This window comes from Tinamus guttatus, unplaced genomic scaffold (assembly GCF_059628265.1).
Source record: "Tinamus guttatus ecotype Peru unplaced genomic scaffold, ASM5962826v1 Tinamus_guttatus_pri_ptg000394l, whole genome shotgun sequence".
Taxonomy (NCBI): domain Eukaryota; kingdom Metazoa; phylum Chordata; class Aves; order Tinamiformes; family Tinamidae; genus Tinamus; species Tinamus guttatus.
Window position 1 is genome coordinate 1,220,913 of NW_028288928.1, and position 24,889 is coordinate 1,245,801.

At 36.1% G+C, this 24,889-nt stretch overlaps 1 protein-coding gene across 1 annotated transcript in view; it reads left to right on the forward strand.

Moving 5' to 3' along the window:
• VWA8 (von Willebrand factor A domain containing 8) overlaps positions 1–24,889 on the forward strand; it is a 158,804-nt gene that overhangs the window by 120,500 nt on the left and 13,415 nt on the right. Inside the window, exons 36-41 of the mRNA XM_088530943.1 lie at positions 2,589–2,670; positions 4,934–5,138; positions 16,038–16,146; positions 16,886–17,042; positions 20,513–20,621; positions 24,218–24,343. Of these exons, the coding sequence (XP_088387069.1) occupies positions 2,589–2,670; positions 4,934–5,138; positions 16,038–16,146; positions 16,886–17,042; positions 20,513–20,621; positions 24,218–24,343 (788 nt within the window). The remainder of the gene's footprint in view (positions 1–2,588; positions 2,671–4,933; positions 5,139–16,037; positions 16,147–16,885; positions 17,043–20,512; positions 20,622–24,217; positions 24,344–24,889) is intronic.

Below are 24,889 nucleotides of genomic sequence, written 5' to 3' on the forward strand. Positions count from 1 at the left end.
CTGTAGTACAAATTCATGTACAAATAGGTTGTGTAAGTCTTCATTCTCTCCTGGGAGATGACAGAGCGAAGCAAAGGCGTCTTGTTACGCAGAAGGGAGCACGTGGCAGTCCCTTGATGTTCTTGCACTGACTTATTATGTGGCTTTGAGAAGTTGTTTAATGTTCTGGCTTCAGTTTGCTTATCTGTCGGGCTTTTTTTCCCCATCATCTTGGACAACTGGTCAGTTCTGGCACATGGCCCTCCGTTTCTATTAATACTTCAAAGTACTCAGCCAAACTCTAGCACGCTCCAATACATATTACCAAAGCTGTTCCAGGAACAACAAGCAAAGAGATTGTTTCCTTTATGTTTTATTGGAACTGTAAACTAGGGTAGTAGTTACGCCTGAAAAAGAAACTGTAACAACTATTAATTTCCCCCAGGACATACAGATAGATAAACGGCCACAGAATAGAAATGCAGACAAGATCATGGCAGAATCCAACAGATATATTTAATAGTAAATATTAACGTTTTCTCTAAAAGCAAAGCTATAGAAAATCAGGGCTACTTGATGGCAAATATTTACTTTGCGTCTCAGCAGTCTCCGTATATGAATTTAAAAATAACAGACTATTGCTGAGTGTATACTGTCTGTTAGTTACTGGAACAGTATGTAGTGTAGTGCACAGAGTTACGGAAATAAACACGTCATCTAGTCTATTTGTATCGGAATAAGATGACACAAGTTTAGACTTTTCTTCACTGATGTTTGTCAAACCTTTATCCTTAAAAATCTCAATTGAGAGAGTTTCTTGAGTTTCCCTGAGTGGCCTATTGCAATGTTTCTCTGTCTTTTATTTCCATAAAAGAAGCAGATTTATTCATTTTACCTCCACCTCATTAGGGTAATACTGCTGGGGCATTTATTTTATTTCCTGCAGTGTGTTTTTTTTTAAGACTAAAAAGTTAATCCCTTAAATTTGTCCTAACAACCCATCTTTTCTAAACTTCTCATTTCATTCTTTGTCACCCTTGAGATTATCTTGTGTGTTTACATTTTCCTTTATGTTTGATACCCAGCACTAGGCTTAGATGCTGTCCTCCCTCAGTCCTCAGCAAAAGAATAGTCACTACACTTATTTTGATCATATTAATATCTTTATATTTGTTACATATTACATATTTTTAATATGTGTATTAATACACTCAATATAAGGCCTGACTTTTTTTTTTCTACTCTGGCAGCAGCATAGCATCATTGGCATGTTGGTCATTGCAAGATCTTTGACTTCCATGCTGAGTCCTGGGCAGTTTTTCCTGTGCTGCATTTAAACATTTACTTACCCTTTTAGCTTCCTATTCTGCAGTCCTTTTTCTTTTCCTAATTTAATTTGGTGAATTTGTTTTATCTCTCTAATCTATCAGAGTATTTTTTAATGCTGATTTTATGGTTCTGTCCCTTCTTGTTCACTATCATCTGCATGTTCTAGATCTTCATCAGAATTTTTGTGTGCATTTTATTCTGCATTTAACACACAGAAAGAACACATTAGTAAACAGTAATAACATCTAGGAAAAACCAGAAAGCGCTATGTCACCCACAAACCTGTATTTTTTCCATTACCAACAGATATGCTACTGTAGGTACTACATGGGGTGCTCCTGTGAGTTATTCTTCCCTCATTTGAATGTTAGATCCCTTAGATCTTTGCTGTTACTGCTGCTCTGTGTGTGCTGTATGCAAGCACAGCACTTCTGCAGACTCTCCTTCAGCTCAAATAAGTGAAAGGCAGTTTTAGAGGAAAGTCTAGAATTTCATCTATTGGGAATGATATTTTGTATCCATACCACACAGTGTAATTCAATCTTCTGTTTTTCTTCTGCAAAATCTAGCCCTGCTACTCCAGCTCCTAACTGAAAGCCACTTTGCACCCAGGCAGATTATACTCACCTGTCTGCAAAAGCCAGTGTAGAGAGGCAAACACACACACAGGCGCACACAGAGACACTCTCTCATGTACTTCTGAGGTAGGGACTATAGTATTAGCAATAGATAGTCATTAAACCTTTTCATAAACTACATAGTAAATGCCTGATAGTCTAGGGCTGCTTACAATATATTTATTTAAGTCATTGCTTACTTGGAATCTATCTTCAAGAAAAGTGGTTCAATGAAAGGCAAAAACACTTGGAGTAATATTCAGGTGGGAATTATAGTTCAGAGTCTTGAAATGTTCCTCAATACCCTTTTTAAGTCAGGCATACAGCTGGTGTTATATTTTATGACAGAAAAAATGGTGACTTAGGGATTGCTATAATGCCTGATTGGTGCTTTTGTGAGTAGGAATATATTTGTGTGTAATTTTGACTTCTGCTGTACAAATACTTTGCTCGTTTGCAGTTTTGCTGCCTAGTTGCTCAGTATCATAATGAAAAAAAAAACAAATCAATGTTTGCAAGTCACACACTCCTGTGTTGAAAGTGAAAGCTTATCATTTTCTGACAGGTACTGTATAATGAAATGCTTAAATCCAATCTGCTAAATGCAAATGCAATAACCAGTTAATCATGCAGCAGGAAAATAATGTGTTTGTTGATTTTCAGATGTCACTCCTCCACAAGCTGCTGGATACTTGGAAGTAACAGATCTCAACTCAAAGAAAATCAAATACATTGCTATTCCTAGGTAATGATTTATTGATTAAAGCAACCTCTTGTCTTACAGGAAGAGCAGAGCAAATTTAGTGTATGTTATTACTTCAGGATAAGCAAATATTTCTTCTGAGGTAGAAAGTCAGTATCTACTCCATATCAGATTGCTGAGTCTTGTGAGAATAATTCATACCCAATGTGTAACATTCTACAACTATAGTAGCATATTGTTTGTCAGGAATTTGTAAATTCCTGTAGAGCTAGTAAATAGATACTAGCTGATACCAGTGAATATGCAGCCATTAGTTAATAGCAAAAGTAGCTTTGTCTTCTGATTTTCCTTTTCACTTCCTTTTCCCCGTCCCGCTATTCACCTGCTTTAACCTCTGCTTTTTGACTTTTTGTTTGCCATCATTTTAGGCTCTTTCCATATTCTGCATCTTTAGTACCCAGCAGAGACAGGCAGGATGATCTCCAACATGAAGTTCACCTTTCAAATCACTTGTGCTTCTCTGTGTTTTAATTTCCTCTTTGTAAGATATGCATTCCTTTCCTCACAAGAATTTGTATGATAAATAGATCAAAAAGTCAGTCTGTATGGCTTCTGCATGATTTTAACATCACTCTTACAGAGCATATTCAGAAATATTTTATGATTTAAAATTATCTGTTTGGGTTATAAATAATAATTTTTCATAAGAATAATAAAGGTTTTTTCTTTAAATAGAAGAGTCTTGATGACCCACCTGTAAAGAGTATGTATATGAAGCCCACACATCAGGAAATTTACACTGATTTTGTTTTAATCCTGTCCACTCAGTATTATCTTTGGCTATTAATTGATTCTCTTTTAAATGAATTCCACTTCATTAATCATATGGCAAATTTTTGAAGTCATAGAGCATTGATAAATTATTAATTATTTATCTCCAGTCTTTGAAGTATATGTAATTTGTGAAAAAATTAATTTCTTTAAAAAAGGATTGTTTTTAATAATGAGTGTCTTTCCTCAATTTCTTTGCAACCTTAACACAGTCTTCCTAAGGAAGACATCTTTGTTTCAAAACTGTTCTTCACTTTATAGTCGATCCATTGGCCTGCATCATGTACAATCATTCAGAAATGTATGGCATTAATAGAGAGAGAACAACACTTTAGACAATGACTTTGTTAGAAATTCTAAAGCCAGACTTCAGCACTGTGAGCCTTAACCTATTATGAGGATTTAAGCTAGTTACCACAAGATAAACCTAAGCAGAGGTCTTGATTAAACAAAACAAAGTAAAACAAAAACCCCATTAGAAGTGATAAATAAGGAGACTTTTTATATATGTGAATAAACCTAGGTGAACCTTAAATGCTTTCTTCCGTTCTGCAATAGTTTGGTGAAATGCTAAGATGTCTTATCTTCAGTTGAGTTATTGCATGACAGTTTCAGGCTTGGGTAGAGGCATGTGTGTTTATTTTACGTGGTGGTCTCTTTCTTACAAATGTCTTCTAAAATATATATTCTTTCTAATGCTAATTCTCAATTTCAAACTCTTATTAATAAACAAGACATAGGAAGTTATTTTGGTTTCCCATTTTGAGCATAAGCTTTCAAGCCAGCCAGGAAAGTGTCCTGTCTCTTAGGGAAACACTTACACATGTGGTTAGTTTTAATTAAATAATTAAGTTCCATTCATTTCATTAGGGCTTCAACCTAATGGTGTTTTCCTGAATCCAAGTGTTATTGCTTCCTTTCTCTTCCACAATTATGAGCCTCATATTAATTAGTGACAGTTGCCAAGTCATTATGTGTGCCATTAACAGTACTGAAAAAGTACAAAGAATCTTTTCTACTTTATGCAAATTTGCCATCATATCTATTAGACCCCTGTTTCAGTAGTGCTTGTCTGCAAGTTGACTGCCTGTTTAAACCGGTCTAAGATTCTCTGCACCCAGATTTGTGCTGTCTTTAAATAAATGTTTCAAACTTTGGTTAAAGCACTTTTCTAAAAGTTAAAGCACTTAATTTTCTTTAAGGATTGATATCCTTAAGACAGATGGGGTGTAGCGTGCAGCACGTTCCCTTTCAACCTGGATGCACGTGTCTTTCAGTCTCACCAATTTCAGTAGGTGTAATATTTCAGATAAAATAGTATGTTTGCAGGACGTGGTTATGGTTACTCTGGGAATGGGAATATAGTTAATTTTAATTTTCATCTTACTACAGAAATTTAGGAGAAAAACCCTCACTCTTCAAGGTCTATTTAATTGCAGCTTTGAGATAAATCACATTCATTCTTGTTTTTCAGATCAGAGTCTCTCTCTCCATATACATCGTGGCTCTCCGAGATCTCGGACACAGACGCCCTCTTGGCACCCCTGGGCAAAGTGGGTCTGGTCAGTGTGGACATGGGAGGTGGCGTGAGGCTTTGGGAGACCGGGCTCGAGAGCCTGCAGCGTTCCCTGCAGGAGTGGAGGAACATGATCGGCCAAGAGGATGGCCGGCCCGTGCAGGTAGGAGTTGCTGCCAAACCCGAAGGGAAAAGCATTTAACAAAACGCTGCACACAAATCTCCCCTTGGGAGAGGGGCAAGGGAGAGCTGGGTTAAAAAACACTGTGAGGTAAGAATGTGCCTACAAAAAGTGGAATAGATGTCTTAATTGAAGAAAAAAAATCAATAGCCCAATTAGAAAGCTTATTTGTTACCCTTGTAGTTACAGTTGCTCATTGGTTCTTTATTTTGCAGTATTTGTGTTTTTGCCAAACTCCATTACACTTTAATATTATTTCTTTGTCTCATTCTGATTTTTAGTTGCAATTTTAAATGCAAGGTAGTAAAATTAATTTTAAAGGAAAACATTTCTTTTTTCCAGGGTTAATGTATTTGGAAAATATATATTAATAGCCTTTGCACTTTAGAAATGTGGAACGTAGGTGGAAGATGCCTTAAGCCCAGCCTAGTGTCTTTGACTGATTTTGAAAATTCTGCCAACCAAGCACAGTTACAAGAGCCTCAACATAACCATGTTCTCCTGTGGAATGTCTAATAGATGTTGCAGATCTGCAGCACATGCATGTATCTTGTGCATGCACAACTGTATGTACATAGATATTATTGTACTGGCTAATTTGTATGATCACCTTTGCAACATGGAGGTAATATTCAGGATTGTACAACTGAATTTTTAACTCTTGTTAGTGATTGGAGAAGATCATAGAATCACAGGATCACAGAATCCTTAAGGTTGGAGGGGACCTCTAGAGATCATCTAGTCCAACCCCCCTGCACACACAGGGTCACCTAGAGCACGTGGCACAGGAAGGTACCATTTTGCTTTCAGGAACTTGAGTGTGCTCTAGGAGGATTTGAATTCTGCACCTTAGCTAGGAAGCTCCCGTCTCTGTTCACAGCTGAATTTATTTCTGTTGGCTATTTCTGTTTCATGAATTTCAATAACCAATTTTACAGAACATAAGGAAATGGGAAAATGGCTTGAATATTAAGGCGTCCAGATATCTCAATTGTGAATGAAGTTTATTAGGCAGAAAACAGTTCTTTCACTTTTTTCCCACACTGAGCTCCCTTTCTACAAGATCATCTGTAATTTTATAGACTTTTGCAACAACTGACATGTTCTTGCTATTGGACCTCAGCAGATGCCTTCCATAAAAGCCAAGGTAAAGGAAAGCAGTTATATCCAACAGCACATTTGGGTGGTTACTTACTGCTTTACCCATACCATTTTTATTACCAACACAGTAACAACAGCACCATCTTATGGTCAGAAGTAGTTGTTTTTTTATCAGCCCAGTTTCATCTACTGATCAAGTTGGGAGGATCAAGAGGAACAGTGACAATTTCATTAGTTTTAATAGTGTTTTTCATTCTTTTTTTATCTTTTGGAGTAACTTTGATGCAGTTTTAAACGCAATGTTACTGCAATGTCCATCGTAGTCAACTAAATAGTAGATAATATGGCTTGAAAAGTATACAGAATAAGGTATCTAATTAGTAATGCCAAGTTTTGTATTTCTAGTACATTTACAAAAAGGCTAAAAGGTCACAACAGTCACAAAGCAGTTTTCAAGATTTGTGGTAGAATTCCTCTCTCCTGACAGTCTTGCTTCTCTAATTAGTAGGTACTTTTTGGGTTTTTTGTTAGATATAAAATAAAGATGCAGGAGTCATCTTCTTTCCTCTGTCAGTACAGGATATATATAGTCCCAGTCAGTGGAATTTAAAAAATAGCATGTTGCTTGCTTTGAACTAAGTAGCAGAAAAGAAACCTCCTATACAGTCTTCAGACTTGCACAATTAACTAAAGTCCACACTTTAAATGGAAAGATAGTAACATCTAAGAAATTATCCTTTTTTTTTTTTACAAAGCCATTACAGAGTGATAAACAGTAAATTAAAACTTACCCTTTAGTTTATTTTTCTTAAATTTATATTGAGATGATGGGTATATGTAGTTTCTGTGAAAACTCTTGCTCTGCTAATTGCAAAAAAATAGATACGTTTTTAAAATAATTTATTAAAGTATTTCTGGAAATGAAAGGAATCCTCTTAGCCTGAAAACATACCCTTGTAGATTCCCTGTGTAAGGTAAGCTTAGCAATAACTCCCATATTTCATCTTTTAGAGTTAATTATTTTGCTACAAAAAGCTGCAAAATGCATGGTCGAAACAGAATAGCTTTTATAACTTGAGTTTTTTTAGGGCTTTGTTTTATTTTCTTCATAGATATGATTTTTTTTCATTCATGAAAGGCAGGGTTTTTTTTTTTTCATTGGGATACATGTTGTCTGTTGTAAACGTGGAACGTGAAGTAGATACAGTCTTGCTCATGTGTGTCAGATGAGCTTTTTTATGTTTCTGTCTGCATATGAAGGTCTAAGGAATTAAGTGACTGCAATTCTCTTGCCTCTGGACTCTTTCCTCTCATTTTGCAGCAAATATTGCTCACGGGCACTTCGATACCTAAATTCATACTAGCTTTGTGAAGAAATCTTTACATCTTTGTCTGCGTGAATGGCTAACAAGCAACAAAAATGACCTCTTTCTTTTTTTACCATCTGTCAGCAGTTTTTGCTCTATTTTATTTTGTGTTGTTTTATCTATGCCTGAGGTAGAGCTACAGAACCGTTGGGACACTTACCCAGGCCTTTGGTGGGTATATCCACAAGCACTTTTCCTTGGTCGCATTTTAAAGTGTTAGAATGAAAGGCACTTGGGTACCCAACAATGTGCAGTTCTTGTTCTGCGATAAAGGCATGACTTTTTTTCCGCCCCCCCCCCCATATATATCTGTTGACAAAATGTTTCATATTTTTCTGTATTTGACCAAATGCCTTTTCTGTCCACATGAGGGTACCAGTGAGCTAGTAATGCTGATTTATCTTGTTTTAAGAACTATCTGGACAGAACCTGCAAATTGTGAGAAGCAAATGCAGTGGAGACTTTGTTTTGAGCTTGAAATTACCATATGATGGCATTCTATAGTCTTGCAGGTGTTTTTTTGTTTGTTTTTTGCAAAAACTAAAGTGAGGGATACTGAAAAGCCCAAGTCAGAGCTACCAAGTCTGTAAATAGATTACAAGGTACAGATTGATGGTATTTGCAGTTTTGGGACCATGAACCCCAAGGATTGCAACCAACTATTCATTGCCCTTTAGCAGTTTTTAGTGGGGTGGCGTTCTGGGTTTCTTTGCCAAGCTTAATGAATGATGTCAGTTTAGCTCCATGACCTTTTCCGGGACTGCATGATTCATCCTAGCAAAGTGGGGAGTAGGAGGCAGATGCTGTCCTATGAAACAAGGCATTTGAATGTGGGGAAACATGAGATTAGAAAGCCAGGAACCCAAAGAGCTTGGTAAATTCACATCCCTCAAATTCTCTACAAGGTAAAATAACTCAGATGAGGATTATCAAATCTCTTTCAACTGCTTTTTTTAATACAGATGTCCTCAGGTGAAATCAGGCACTCACTGGAAGCACTGTGCAAACACTCTTGAAATACATTCCCTTTCCTAAAGATCTTCCATTTTAATTAGAGCCAGCAGGCTAAGAGCAGAGGTGGAAATAACCTTAGCTTTCTGTTAGAGCAGGCCGATCCAGCACGAAGTTTCCCTTTCTTCCTCTGGCAGTGGGAGAGACCACAGCTCTCATGGGAGAAAATGCAATATCTCCACACACCATCTCTCACGTCTCGGAGAGCCTGCAGCAGGGAACGTTGCCTCCTTGGAGGCTACAGCCCCCAGCGCTGCTCTCAGGACAACCCAGAGGGGAACGAACACTTTTGCTCTTCTGAAACTTGCTCTCTAATTAGCGAAAGGACAAAAGTGAGGACAATTTTAATATTCTTTTTTAAACGGAAAGCCTTCTATATCTAATACTTCTGTAACAGATTATTTCATTTAAATTTTCCTCACTTTTGTCCTTTAGTAATTTAATACTCAGCTACTTAAGGAGAGATTTGACATGGTCTTAGGGCTATTCAAAATAAGGCTTTTATTCTTCCATGTGTACATTTTCTCAACTTTCTTTTGCCAAGGCAATGTCCCTGCACTTTCTATACAGAAATTCCTATTTGTGCCTTTTATTCACTTCCTTTCCACTTTTGATTTTTCAGTCTACTCTAGAAGAAACTCAATAAAGAGCTTTACAAGTTTATGATAGTATATGTTTCCCAAATAAATTGATCCTTGTGTCTTTATGGTAAAATCAAAAATACAAATTGACTAAACACTGGGTTTCTAAGGAGAAGCCTGATCTCAGATATTGGTTGAGTCCAGAAAGAGTGGGACTCAGTGGACTTGCTCAGTCTAACATGTTTATTAATTTTATTAAACATCACAACACTGCTTTGAATTTGTGCTCTGAAGCTCCCTCTCACAACAGGAGCAGTTGAAGGTATTGCCTCCAAAGCCTGCTGAGTGTGAAAGCCTGCACACTTTGTTGTGCTCCACGTTGTGGTAAAATATTTTCCAACTACAAAAATAGCCTAAAAAGAGAAGTAACCAAAAAATCAGCTTTGTCTTCATTGCTTAGACTCTTTTGAAGTGTATACCTCAGTTTTTTTTAAGGAATACTTTCCATCTTTCTTATATGATCAACTCATCCTCTAATTTCACATAGTTTTTAGTGCAGTGAAATAAACTGCCATAGTGGTGTCGTAAGAAGGTGTGTAGTAGTAATGATAAATAATCAAGTCATACTTGGTTTGCTCCAAGCATATTTTGTAGTGGATTACCACAGCGAACAGATCCTGACCTCATGTCTTTCAGACTTGGAAATTTTCAATAAGAACAGATGGAAGTGGAGTTTGCACAGGTGCTAACCAAATGGAGGATCTGTGAGACACAAGAAATGCATAATGTTTTATCATTACATCATCCAGCATTTTATTTAAGTCACAGAATATATATACATGGGGTAAAAGCTCTAAGGGGCTTCATGCTATAGAGGTTCTGAGACAGTGCTTAAAATGCCTACATTTAGTTCAAAAGAAGACCCACAACACTTTCTCCTGCTTTTCATGTTTGGGCTTTTTCTTAGCTGTTGTATAAAAACCTCCTTCAGGTGTAAGCCCAACACCCCTTTTTATGTGTTACACTCCAAGTCCCCATCTCAGGTAACCCCACTCAGGTTAGCCTAGATGTTATTTCCCTTTCATTTTACAAATCCTAAAATTCATTAATCATTTCATTAATTCAAAATTTCATTAATTTCATCAATGCAATGATGCTTTGAGCAGTTTTGCTAATCATTTACTCCCTTATAAATTTACTCCTGTATAAATTTTAGAAGTTACTTTTATAGAGAAATGTTCACAGGAGTCATATGATGAATGAAGCTTCAGTGTTTCATTTTGAATTCTTGTAAATTCTGGTATTGCAGCCAGAATGCAAAACTGAAATGAAAAAAAAGAATAAAAAAAACTTTACATTTTTTCTATACAGCAGTGTCACTACAGGGTAGAATTGAAGCAACATAATGTATTGCATTATTATTGCCTTGTTTAGTACTGAATATTCCTTTGTATCGAAATATGACTTGTGGGCTCAGTTTTGCACTATTCACATGAATGGAAATCATACTATTAATTTTTATCACAATAGAAAAAAAAAGGCGTATGATTCAGTAAAACTAATAAAAATAGATTCCTTTCGCCAGTTCTTGCCTTTTTCTCAGTAGTTTTATATTCTTATTTTTCTCCCCAGTTTCATATTCTTGTTTTGATTCTACAACTTTTTCTTTCTGTCTTGGGAGAAGAAGATTTACAATGTGATGCTAAACCTATTGTATGGATTTGCCTTTGATATCCAAACAAGCTTGCTCTGGAATTTAGGTACACCTTTTAATAGAATAATGCATAAATTCAGCATGTTGGTGCTGATAGGGAATGTGTTGGAGGAAAGGATATACTGTGACCTTTTAAATACAGCCTAGAGTAACCTTGAGGTTTTCAGCTTAGGGAGCAGAAGAACACAAAAGATTTCCATTCTGAAGATGTAAAATCCTGTAAGACATGGCTGGCACTGTTTTAATTATCCAGAAAGGATAATAAGAATTTATTTATTTATTTATTTATATTAAATCCAGTTAAGAGTATTAAAATAAGCCCTGTGTCTTGTGCAAGAGGACTAGACTACATAGTTAGTCCCATCAGGGCCGGATACACTGAAGTTCCTTTCCCCTGTCCATGCAGCAAGGTACCCCCAATGGAAGCCATTGCTTTCCCTCCCATCGTCAAGCAGAAAATAGGTTTTGTTGCTGTGAGCATTGCAAAGGAGCTCTTCTGGCAAGTGCTTCCGAATGGGAGGCACTCACACATTCCCTTCAGGAATTTTTATGAAGTTAGCCAGATCTCAATACAAAACCAGCTGCTGCATTAAAAGGCCATCTACTCTCTAATCAACTCACTGTGTTGAGCAGAAACGTGTCATATATAGAGTAAGGTGACAGAGCTGCAATCAGAAAAGCAATCTACACCAGAAATACATCCCAGTATTCATCAAGGAAGAGCAGTGGTCAAATGCCCTTCATATATTGTTAAAAACTATCCCTCATTTATTATCTATTCACAGCTAGAGCTCTTTTCTATCCATCTCATGCGTTCTTTGCTTACAAAATCTAAAAGAAATCTTCTAACCCATAACCATGAGTTCTTTTTCTGCTGGTATTTAAATTCAAGCAAATGCTATGCCCTTGTTTTGGAGAATAAACTTGTTGCAAGGCTGTAATGGAAGTATGAACATCGAAGAGAGTGGGTATTGTTGGCTGTATGTCCTGCATGCAGCTCCCAGGGATGAGGAGAGTTTAAAGTGGAAAAATAGAGCAACAGATGAGATTCCCTGTCTCTGCAACAAAGAGAACTTCTAGTAACTAGTCCGTAGTTTAATAGATTCGAGCATTAAAGAATTGACCTGTGGACTTAAAAGGACCTGGTGAAAATTAGTTGGCATAAGCAAACTGAAGGCAACCAACACTTGTTAGGATATGGCAATGCAGTTAAGCTAGCCAGGGCTGCCTTTGGCATAGCCAAGTTTTCCATTTTTCCTGGATTCATTGCAGTGCATGATTAAAATCACTGGTGCTAAAGTATTGTTAAGCTTACTTGTATGAAAACAGTTCATTTGTTAATGTTTTCAATCAGTTTTGTTCTTACAGTCAAAGAGCTGTATGAGACTTTGTAAACTTTTAGAATAACTGCATTCCAAGCTTAAAAGAAAAGCACTGCAACTGTGAGGACAGCACATGTATTAGGATGAAAAACTGGTGTAAGTGAAGAACGAATCGTTTTAATAGTAGAGCTGAGCAGGCTTCTCCATCATTCACTCACATCATCCCACATTCACTCAAGTGGCAGGAATGTAGTTCTACGCTCAGTAGGACGCAGAGGACTTGGTTAATATACAGTGTAGAATTCCCTTACCATGTTTTTTTCCGACCAGCTTAAGTCTAGACAAAACTAACACCCTTTGACTCACGTTCAGAGCGGCCCCCGTTAAGGTTGGTATGTATTTAATAGTGTTTGCCATATATGTAATACAGATGGGGAACACCTGGTTGCATTGTGTTATTGAGCGCATTAAATCATGCAAGTGACTTCTCTGGGCCTGTTTATCTACTTTACATTACTGCATGAAGGATGACAAGGGTATTTGGTTTCCATACTCAGTATGTTTATATCAGTTTCCCTTTTCTTTATTCGGTTGGCTCATACCAGTGTTATCAGGGATAAGAAAATGAAGTGTAGCCATGAAGTGTAACTGTTTGGTATCTATTCATACGTCTTAGAAGGAACTGTTATAAAGAGAGTTGTTCAGATAACGTGCATCTTCTGCTGAATGCAAAATGAGTGTTAAATTCTGTTCCTGCATAGCTGCCCTTGCTAAAGTGAGGAATAGATACGTGAGAGGCAGGACAGGAAAATTATGTTAGAGCTTTAACAATGTTTGGCATTTGCTCCTTCTTTCTTTATTTCCTTTTCTCTCAAACTCTCCTCAGAAAAACTCATGCCTTTAGCATTTTTCTGAATTTCTGACCTCCAACCTTTGTGTGCTGTTTTGTTTTGTTTCATTGACAAAGCCCCCTCCCTCCCTTTGGATTCTACTTGTTTCCCATTGATTTATGTGCCTGAGAATATAAAATAGTCAAATAAAAAAGAAAAAAGAAAAAGGTTTAGGAGAGGAGCAAAAGAGATTTTACACCAGGGACTAAGATCAGTGAAAAGTACTAAAAATCTGGGCTTTACAGAGAGTAAAATAAGATATGCCCTAGTAAAGGATGGCAGATCAGCTTCTTGTGTGATGAAAACTTTAAAGAAAAACCTATCCAAACAGAGACTGGTAAAGTAGAAAAGTGCTTTCATTTCCTGATCATGAATCACCAATATATATAAACAAGTTTAGATGCTGCACAAAAGAAATATGTGTGTCATAAATATTTTTGGAATTGGTGGTTATTTTGGAAATCAAAGGAAGTCTTAGAAGGAAATATTCATATTTTTTTCCAGCTTTTCTACTCTGACCCTTACCTCATGCTAAAACCCAGGGCTAGTAGAGTGAATTGGCCTGTTGTTTTACATAGCTGTGATAGGCACAACAGGCTGCATGAAGTCTTCCCAGAAATGAATAAAGCCTTTCAGTTCCTGTATAGTTCATAAGCATATAGAGAAGCAGCACAGGAGAGAAAGCTTAACTGAAAGAAACAAAGTTGACAGAAATCTTACAGTAGATTTTAAAGGAAAGTATACAGGAGGAGGCAGGTCAGCTCTGGAGCAAGTGAACTTTCTAGGTATTTGGAAGGTACCTATTACAACAGTATGTAAGAGAAAACTCAGTAGCTTTAGAAATTCCAATCAGAAAATCTTGAAGGGTGCATTTCTTCAATTTATTTTAGCTTTTTCGCTTTTGTTTTTCACTACTTTCTCTTCTTGTCTTCCTTCTCACTTCAATTGAACTAGATTTTTCCCAACTAATTGTATTTGTTTGCCAGGTTCAAGGTATAGTTTGGATCCTTCCTCTTAACTTTACCTTTCCAACAGTTTCTAAGGTCAAGAATGCATCCAGCCTTCAGCGGGGTGATCTTATCTGTGCTCTCTTTATATCCGTCATGCTGAGGAATCTGTAATTGTTTAATTTTTTTTTTCCTTTTCCTTCCTCTGCTTTTGTATCCAGACTCATGTGTCCACATGAACATATGCACTTAGAAATATTATATGTGGACAACAAAAGAACTACAGAACTTTGCCCTAGTAATGTGAGAAGAATAGTTGTATTTCAAAATAATTATATATATTGAATTTTTTCAATGGCAAGCTTGATGAAAATATAATAGGAGATGTAAATCACAGATTATGGTTATATAGGCCTCATTCAGCTTCCTTTAGCAGAACTTTACGTACTTTTCTATGAAGGACCCAGAAGGATAAAAATGTAAGGGATTTTCCATAATTTTGTTGTTTCTCTTTACAGAAAAATATTTTTGTTTTGGTTCGTGGGGCTGACACTAAGTTTTTGGGTTTATTATTTTAAGTGAAATTCAGCAATTATTGTTTACCCCAGGGTGTCTGGTGAGGTTGGAATGCTAGTCTACACGACTAGAAGTGTGTTTTTTGAGGGAAATCTCTTTAGCCAGAAAAGTATATAACCCCAAGGGTAACGGTTGTGCCTACAAGTGTCTGTCTTTGCATGCAAATGTTAAGTTAATGTAATTTTTCACATTAGATCTTAATTGTACTCTAATGACATGGCTCACAGAGGATGTATTGTACCACTGTGAATTAATATAAATCCTATAAAAAGAAAGAAAATTATGTTTTGAACAGTTGCCAAGACACTGTTGTTAGAGCATATGTTTTCAAATCAGAAACACGTATGGAATTCATGCAGTATTAAAATGAGCCGGCAAAGCAGAGAATAAAAGGATTAAGCTATTCTACAGCTCCAATTAAAACCCTGGTTATGCCAGTGAACTTCTGAGAAGGCAATAAATTGTATTTATTGGGGCACATAAATTCAACAGAGAAATAAATGTTATATAGTACATGAGAAGAAAGTTTTTTTGTAGAGGTTAAAGACATCAATTTTATCTGTGTCATTAAGTTTCATGTAATGATAAATGGGTGTTAAATTATGAAAGATTAGCAAAGTAAGGGCAGCTTACTCATGAATCTTTGATTCACTGCATGACTCATAGTTCCTAACGGGAAAAAGTGAACTTTTGGTGTCAGTCACCCCCTCGAAATCAATGCCAGGCTGAAGTGACTCAATCCATACCACCTGGCAGCTGTTGGTTGTTCAGCTCTGCAGTAAATCAATGGGGAAAACGTGGTCAGTTCACAGGTGTTCACATTAGAAAACCCACCATTGCAGTCATCACTTTTGATTCACATTACATGCCGTCCTGAGCATGTAATTTGAACTAGCCATTTATTGCTGTCAGAGAAGTGCATGCCATTTATTTAGCCACTCTACATGGAGGAGGATCAGTCTGCTGAGCGATGAAGAATACTGAGTTGTAGTTGTGCGTGTATGAAATTCCTAAGTGGTTGTTGGGCCAGGTGTTGCCAACACGACAAGAGGCACTAAAACTACAGTTGATTTTGTCAACAGTGGGATTTTAAATTATATTAGCTATTATCAGAAAACACTTATTTTTTCTAGTGTTGGTAAGATTTGAATGCACTAAGTGGTTTGGGTGATACTATTCTGGGGTCTGATATGGGCCTCTCGTACCCTCTTTCACCCTCTTTCACCCTGCTTTGCCCCGTTGTCATCAGCAGATGGAATGTTGCATTTCTTGAATTGATGCTGGTCTCACAGCTCTTCAACAGTAGGTTCCTTTTAGCTCATTACAATGCTTAAAATAAAGGAGCTTTACAACTTCCTTTTTTATTTTACAGATAACGGTTGAGAGGGACAGTGGTTTGGACGTCAGTTCTCCCAAGCATGGAAAGGTTGATCCAGATAACGCGCCTCATTTTGGCGGGAACACTTGGGCCGGTGGAACAGGTTTTCATTCCTTGTTTTCTTGTGCAGCTTTTAAGCATGTCTGAGAGAGGTGTTCCATTCAAAAAGAGATTTACACCAGACTCCCCTCTCCCCTCAGCTCAGAGCTCTAGTAACTCCATATTATTTATTGTTAGGGGAGAAAAGGAGCTGCAGTGCCAACTTAAGCTGCATGTAGGAAATCCCTAATTCAATTAGGCTTTGTGTTGCTCTTCATTGGCCACCTAGAGAACCTGAAACTTGCAGCCATAGAAACTATAGAAATTGAGTCACCTTCGAATCTCCTAGATATGTCTGTAGCCCCAGAAATTTAGGTAGCATAGGAAGTGGGCACAGAGACGAGGCAAAGTGCCTTATAATTTTAGTGGGCGTGAGAGTGAGCGCTGTATAAAGTGGTTTGAGAACAGTGTGAGCCAACAAATTCTAGGGAGAAAACAGTAATCAGAATAAATGGTTGAACAAGCAGTAGCTTTGAGGAGATGTGCAAGACTTCCATGGTCTGCCTTTTGTGCAAGTTGAAACTCTTCCAAATCTGAACTCAAAGGCCTGTATAAACGTGTGTTCCAGTTGAGTTCTTTTCCATTACAGCTGTTTGTTTTTGAAAATCTATGCCAATAAGTACTTCTAGTGAGAATATCGGCAAATTTTGTGAGCATTTGTAAATAGGACAGCAGAAGCCTTAATGAAAAAACCTTTGTATTGATTATTGAACATCTATCCTTTATTTTTTCAACCATTCCAGGTGGGAGAGACACTGCTGGCCTAGGTGGTAAGGGTGGGCCATACCGATTGGATGCTGGCCACAAGGTTTACCAAGTATCGCAGGCTGAAAAGGATGCTGTTCCCGAAGAGGTTAAGAGAGCTGCACGGGAGATGGGTGAAAAGGCCTTTAGACAAAGGTAACATGAAATTCTCTCTTTTTCCATTTCCCAGAAACATTTGGAAAAGAGATAAAAATACTTTAAAAAAAAATTTATCAGAATACATCTATAAACTACCTTACCCTGGTCTTTTTTATCTAACAGTACTTATCAACATGTATTTAACTTGTCTGGGCAGGATATACAGAATATTTTATTGAATTAAACTGCACTGTTAAAATATCCATGTAGTAGGATAAAACATAAGTAGATGAAAAGCAAGACTGATATGAATATTCTCCTTCCTAAAAAAAGGGATCTACCATGTGACAATTGTGGGCAAGACTTGTGTGTCCAAGTTGACCTGTAGGCAAATTGTTAGATGATTTGAACCATCATCTAACAGACACTGAACAGACTGTTACAAGGACCATAGCATTTTACCACCATTAGTGTAATGCATCTTGGCTACTATATGTGAACCAACCGTTTTCGTAGCCTCTGCACAGAGATTCCGACTCCTTCCACTGATAAAACTCTAACGGGAAACTCTGATACTTTGCAGAACAAAAGCTAAGTGTATTGACAGTCATTCAAAGTAAGTTTCACAATTTCAATGCAAAACATATGACTGTGTGAGCATCTGTCTGAAGCAGTACTAGCAGATTAAAACATAAGAGTGACCGAATTCAGAAGTGTCTTAATCAGGAACTCATGATTTGCTGTTAAATCAGGAACTCATGATTTGCTGTTTGGTTTCCAGCGAGGGGTGTAAATTTGGGAACTGTTAGGTGCAAGAAAGATTATCATTTACTTTATGTATAAATAAATAGATTTTAAAGCACAGCACATACATTATATATGAATCACTGTATTTAAAAACAGCAGGGTAGCTATTACATTCAGGTTTAAGTTTCTTTTTTAATCATGTTTTTATTACTAAATTGCCTACAGTATTTAACAAAGTCATTAAGGCATTAATGGTTAATTAAGATGAGGAGAAAACACAGATTATAGCAGAGCTTCCCAAGAAAAGATTCTGAAAGGAAAATATCTTTTAGTAGTGATTCAATTTACACAAGTGACATATAGAAATTTAAATAAAAAATCTAAAGGCAAAGCTGCTTAGTTCCTCCCCATGCCCAGTGGGTTTCTGTTTGTTTGGTTTTTACATGTAGAAATTAATGTAGAAATTAATTTTTTGTACGTAGAAATTAATTGTGGAAAGAGTGCAACTGTGTCCTGCAAAACCTGAGTATCTGCATGTGCCCCAAGCAATGAGCAAGCTGTCCCAGCAATAAAGGTGGCCCATTCTGAAGCCACGTTTGTTCTGGGTTATTGTTCCGTGCCTCTTTGGGTGGCTGTGAGAGCTGGCAGATAGAAGTTAACAAAAGATAGTTGGAGTCCTCAGACTAAGGGGAAAATAAGGGGAACTGCAAAATTTACTGTTTTGTTGGTGCATAATTGTATGGAAGGGAGAGTCTTAATATGAGAACTATTGGTTGATTTCCTGGCTAGATAGTGCTTATAGTTGAAAGCTTTTTAAGTTGCGCTGTTTCAATAGCATAAACATCACATCTGTTCATTCTACTGTTCTTCATGCCACAGATTTAATCTCCAGGGTATCCTGAGGTTTTTATCTTAAAAGAGACTTTTCTGAAGCTGACACAACTCAGTGTATTATTTCCACATTTCATCATAATTAAGGCAAACATGGCACATTTTTTTATGAATTATGTCATTGTATTCTAAAGCCACTTCTGAAACCAAAATGTTATTTTGACCTCTCAGGAAAGTTCAAATGGTCTGTATAAAACTCAGATACTTAGTTCTTCTAATTTTGCTGTTTTGTTTTTAACTCATTATTATACCTTATGCTTTTTTTTTTCTTAATCTTGTAATAAAATGCCTGTCAAAGTGAAAGGAAAATTGTTAATTTTGTACTTATAGGCATCAAACTAGACTAGGTGATACCATTTCGAGTGCATCCATCTTGATGATGAAGACAACTTTTAGCAAGTAGTTGAAGTGACATGTGAAAGTTAGGAAGACTGAAGTTAGCAAACTCCTGAGCAGATACTGTATTTTTCACAGCAGTTTCCTGAACTAGTTTGCTCTGTGGATTCTTGCAGAGTTTAGCAACTCAGTAAAACTGCACAGGTGGCTTTTTGTTTGATACTTCAAAAAAACATTTTCTTCATTGATGTAAGTATACAGAGCTCAGTTTGTAGGAGCCATAAAGTAAATTAAAGTGTGCAGCATGGGAAGTTACCTTTTCCTGCCTCTAATGAGTAATAGCTGGCTATAATTAGTATGTCTATGCATAACTCAAAATAGACAGTAAATTTGGTCTGGGCCACATTTCCTGTAATGTTTATTCTCCTGTACAACTTATGATCCATGCAAGTAACTTGCCATGATATTATTTTTTTTTATCATTAAAAGTATAACTGAACTAGTCGATATACCATTAGCATGTGTATACAATGCACTTAAAATCAGTATGTTCAAAGCAGTGTGAGGGGACTTACGGTGATACGAAGTGCCTGCACTCAAAAAATAAGCTATACACACTTAGACTAATATGTCTTAACTTAGAACTGAGTCCAGCCACACGCTGGTGTGGTGTGGTGGCCAGATACACAATTGCTGCCTTGTTACATGATGCTGGGTCATTGCAAATGTCAAATAGTGCCCACACCCTGCACAGCCATCTGTGCCTTAGCTTATACTTCACCTTGGACCTCTGTAATTGCATTCCAGTCCTGTGTTTCATCAGTTTAAGAGTGTCTGCTTAGATATGATGTTGATAAGAGCAGTACAGATCTTTAAGTGGGCGCACCTTATCTTAGCTTATAGAAAAAGTCTGTGTCTGGGTTTATAGCACTGATGTTACTCTCTCTCTTAGACCTCCGTACAGAACACGTAGCTCAGTGACATAACTGTTTTTGTGGGAAATCCCTTTTTTTTTATGTTCATGCATAGCTTCTTTGTTTCAAGGTTTCATCATTTTATGAAACATAAAGATAGGTATTTGAGACAGAACAACCAGTCATAGGTCTTCAAGGATGGATTTAGAGTATGTCTTTACTTAACCTTTGTGTTAAAGCATAGATCACGGTATGTTTAGAATATTTTGCTGGTGAAGTAATGATTAGTGAAGTGATAATCCATCTAAGTGCATTTAGCAACACTTGAGGCAATAAAACCTTCAAAATTTGATTACAGTTTTTAGAGCATCTGATTTTCTTCCCAAACATTAAAGCAGGTTAAGACAAAGACAAAGGATTAGTAGCCTTTCATATGTTTTAATCTGTTGCAGTCCCTCTAGACATTGGAAATTGCCTGTCCTTTCAAAAATTCACAGAAGCAGCTGCCACCACTTCGATCCATCTTGTGTTTGGTCGTTACATTTTCCTGTTACCACCAAATAAGCTTATGCACATATGTGAAAATCAATGATATGCTTATTTCCTGATGTATTCTTAGTTCCCAAATTTTATCTTTAGATTGAAAGAGATTCAGATGAGTGAATATGATGCATCTACTTATGAAAGATTCTCCGGAGCAGTTCGACGACAAGTGCAGTCGCTCCGCATCATCCTAGACAATCTGCAGGTAATGATGGATTCACTGGTAGAGGAACATGCTGAGCTCATTACATTATGCCACAAGTATTACCCTGCTATATTTTAATATTCTGCTACTGTGTGGTGATGATACCTTTAAGGATAAAAAGCAAATAATATCTAATCATTGTCAGGACAAATATAGTCCCATATAAACTTTCCAAGGAAGGTTCTTAGAGATATCTTTTTTCAGTTGAAGGCTACCAATCACTAATATACATATGTAAGTACACTGATTAGTCACAGTTCAGTGTCTGATACATCTCCTTACTTCAGCAATAAAAATGAAATATAAAAATGAAATAAGCATATATGGTCGAGAATCTCCTCCTGGATCATAAAATCTTGTCCTCTGTTATTGCAAATAAGAAAGGTAACATTTTTTTGCCCTCATTTATATCCTTATACAATTGTGGCTACAGCAGTGCTGCTATAATCACTTGCACACACCAAATGTTAGCTGATTTCACCATGAATGTATCAACTCAGAGAGCTCTTTGTACAAGGGACATGTAAGATGGGCCTGTAATAATACAGTTTGATTCATCCGTGCAGCTCCTATATTTCAAATCAGGAGTTAGGTTTGGGTTTGTAATGAGCTTTTGGAGCTGCAAAATTTTAGCTATAAATGCATTTTTCCTATGTTATTTATAATCAACCTGTTTGTTTGTACCATGTTTCTAGCAGACATTCAGTTGGAAGCATACTCTAGGGCAAAAAATGAATCTTCAATTTAAAGGTTTTTTTTTTATTATTATTTGCTTATCCATTCTTTGGAGCCAAAATTTTCATATGCAGGGATCATGATCATCATAATGTAATATAATTTAATATAAGGAGATATATCCTGTTGCTTGATGTTAAAAAGATCATTTTAATATCAAGGCAAAGTCTTCTAAGCCTTATGATTTTATGAAACTTCATTAATTTCATGGATAAAATCTGTAACAGCTAACCACAGAGATAATGAAAGTATTTATAATGCAAAAACAAACTTACTGAATGCTTGAGTTTGCTTCGTTTCAAACTGCTCGTCTTCATATAATGAAAATATGCTACCCATGCTTGTTTAATGTGTATTTTCTTTCAAACGTGTATTTTTTACTGTTAATTGGTTGGTGAAGGGATTAAATGTTTCTTATGTTATATTGTACATCCAAGAATCAAGAGGCTAAGTCCAGTTGTAGATAATGTCTCTCAAAAATGGGATAGTAGCAGGAAGAGATGTTTGTAATAAGCTCTTTCATAAAAGTAATGCAAAAATTAGGAGTGAGGACAATATTACATAACTTAATAATTCATAACTGAATCCATAATTATTTCATTTTTCATTATTTTGTAACTCACTGATCCCTTAAAACTATTTGAGCAAAATCAGCAAAGTACTGAAATTCATAGTATGTCTTGTGTAGAAATAGCAAAACCCAAATGCAGACCAGAACCAGGAGTATTTCATACCACCCTGTACCATTATAAGTAAAGTATTTCATTATGATTAATTCAGATAGACAACTTTTTTATTTCCCTGGATTTCACAGTTGTATTAGTTGTATTTTTTTTTGTAAATATGCTTTTAGTGTATTTTCATCAACCATTGTGAAAAGAGATAGTATCTAGCACCATTTTTCTCATTTTGAAAGCAACATGAGCAATATAAGTAATAATTTTCATCAGTACAGTGGCAGTATAATACAGTAATAATAAATTGTGCGTTTTTTAATAAAATTTCTAAGCAATTTGTAATAAGCAATGTGATAGTTCTGTTTTTCTCTTAAAGTTATAAATATCCATGTTGCTTTTAAACTTGTGAAAATTATATATGGAAAACTCGGAAAGTTATGTTTTATGTATGTGTGCATTGTGTAGCACGCATAATTAGGGAGATTTTTTTTCTACTTTTATAAAAAAAAGGAATAATTTTTTAGAGAGTCTACATGGAAGAGGCAGATGTTAAGTAGCCTAAATAATGTTAACATTATTTTGCAAAGAGGTTAGGTCACATTTTATCCGTATGCTCTCCTATTTTAGAAGAATGTTGACTCTGTGTTCCTCTAATACAGTTTCTGCTCAATACTATTTATTGTTGCATAAGCAAAATAGCAAACAAGCTTCAGAGGACAGTACATGGTTGGATGGATTTTTAACTATGTCCATCATTAAAATAATTTTCTTCCCACACTGCTTTTCCTTGAATAGAATATACCCTTAAAATGAATGCTTTGTCAATGAAAGCAGTAGTGAAACTAATTGAGAATGCTCAATGAAACTGAGTTTTCATAGTTTGCTCTTGTTTCTTCCTTCCAAATGAGGAAAAAAATCCCAAGTACTTGAAAGAACATCAGCTCTGAGTTCTTAAACTGCTAGGAGTCTATATATGTTCCAGCACTTGCAGGGCTTTCCCTGTGTCTTCGTGTTTTTTCTGCCCACTTTTTTTCATAAATAGTCCATCACTCTTAGAAAGCTCCAGGCAACTAGACAGTCATCCATAACTCCATTTCTATACACAGAAAAAAGCAAAATCATCCAAAAATGATCAAAACAATTTCAAAGACATTCTGGGTTTTGATAAACCGTCATCGAACTAGTCAGACTATACAAGATTATAAAGACTATATTAAAAAGACTAAAGCTTCTGATTTGCCACAGACAAAACAGTTTTCATTCATGAGAACTTGTTTCTAATGACACTGTGTCTTGCTGGATATTTGGTTTGCCTCCAGCTACTGACCTGCAGTTTTCTGAGAACACAAATGCATTATACACATATAAATTAGTAATCTTTCCTTCCTGGGCTTCGTACCAGTTTGAGCAACTTTAAGCTGAAGATTTAAGCAGAAATTAAATAAATTATTAAACCCACATAAACAAACCTTGCTGTCTTCAAATATACACTGTGGTGTGTGAACCTTGAAGAAACTGTCCTTTGAAAATATTCATAAATATAATGTTTATATTCTTAAGAACTTGATTCTTCAACCTTCAACACTTGCTTCTATGTGTAGTAGTTGGACCAGTATTTGAGCTCCTGGACTGTAGCACATTTTCATCAAGTCAAATAACTAGTTTTCTTTAACAAAAATAAAAGAAGCATTTAATGGATTGTCTCTTGATTAATACAATTTTCAATGTGTTTATTTTAAAGTAGTATAACTATTTATTTTGAATATTGTTTTAGAAGAAGCCATTATTACCAAAGGTTATTACTGTTTAGTTTTACTTTTAAGTCACCCCATTTATTTCCTTGCACTGCTTGGATGGAGAACTTAAGATGCTCAGTATATGCAAGTTCCTCTGGCCGTATACATTTCTGCACTGGTTTGCAAGAAAAAAGACTAACATTTCCACAGTTCATAATTAAACTCCCATATGTGAAAGGGCTTAAAATACAGAGGGAATATATTATTTCTCAGTGATAATTACTCTCTCAGTGAAAAAGAGCAGGGCCAATATGAAATTTCATTAACATGTGCCAAAACTATTACATAATTACAAAGAAAGTTAATTGTATGTCTTGGTTGGGAGGTACTCAATTGCATAAAATACACCCATGTCATTGAGTGAATTAAGGATGCTCTTCTGTTGTAGGCCAAGGGCAAGGAAAGGCAGTGGCTGAGACACCAAGCTGTTGGGGAGCTGGATGATGCCAAAATCATCGATGGGCTGACAGGAGAAAAAGCCATTTATAAACGACGGGGAGAACTTGAGCCACAAGTAAGTGTCCAACAAGTAGTGGAGGGAGACAGGAAAGGGAAATGAAAATTTTGCAGATTTCTTAGTGGGTATTTATATATATATATATGGCATTTCCATGAATTCTCTCTATATAGAGAGATGAAAAATTAAGGGGTACCATCTCTGGTTTGGGAATCTCCTGAGACAGAGATGACTGCAAGATGGAGGATTTGGTTCTCCTTTTCTTATGGGTTTCCATACATATTTTTTGTTGGTCACCCTCTGAAAGGGGATGCTGCTCTACAGAGTCCTTTTTTTCTATCCAGCAGTTTCTATGGTCTTATTTTGTATTTTGATGAACTGAGGACATTTCATTTCTTTGTCAAAAAAAAAAAAAAGATTTTCTCACTAACTTAGTTGAAATTAATTTTTACTTCAACACCCTGGAAAGTTAAAAAAGTATATATTATTATTATTATTAAAATATTAAAATATATAAAATAATAATAATACAAATATCCATATTATGCCAAAAATTTCAGCTTTTACAGATATTTGGATTTCAAAAATAAAAGCAGGAATGAG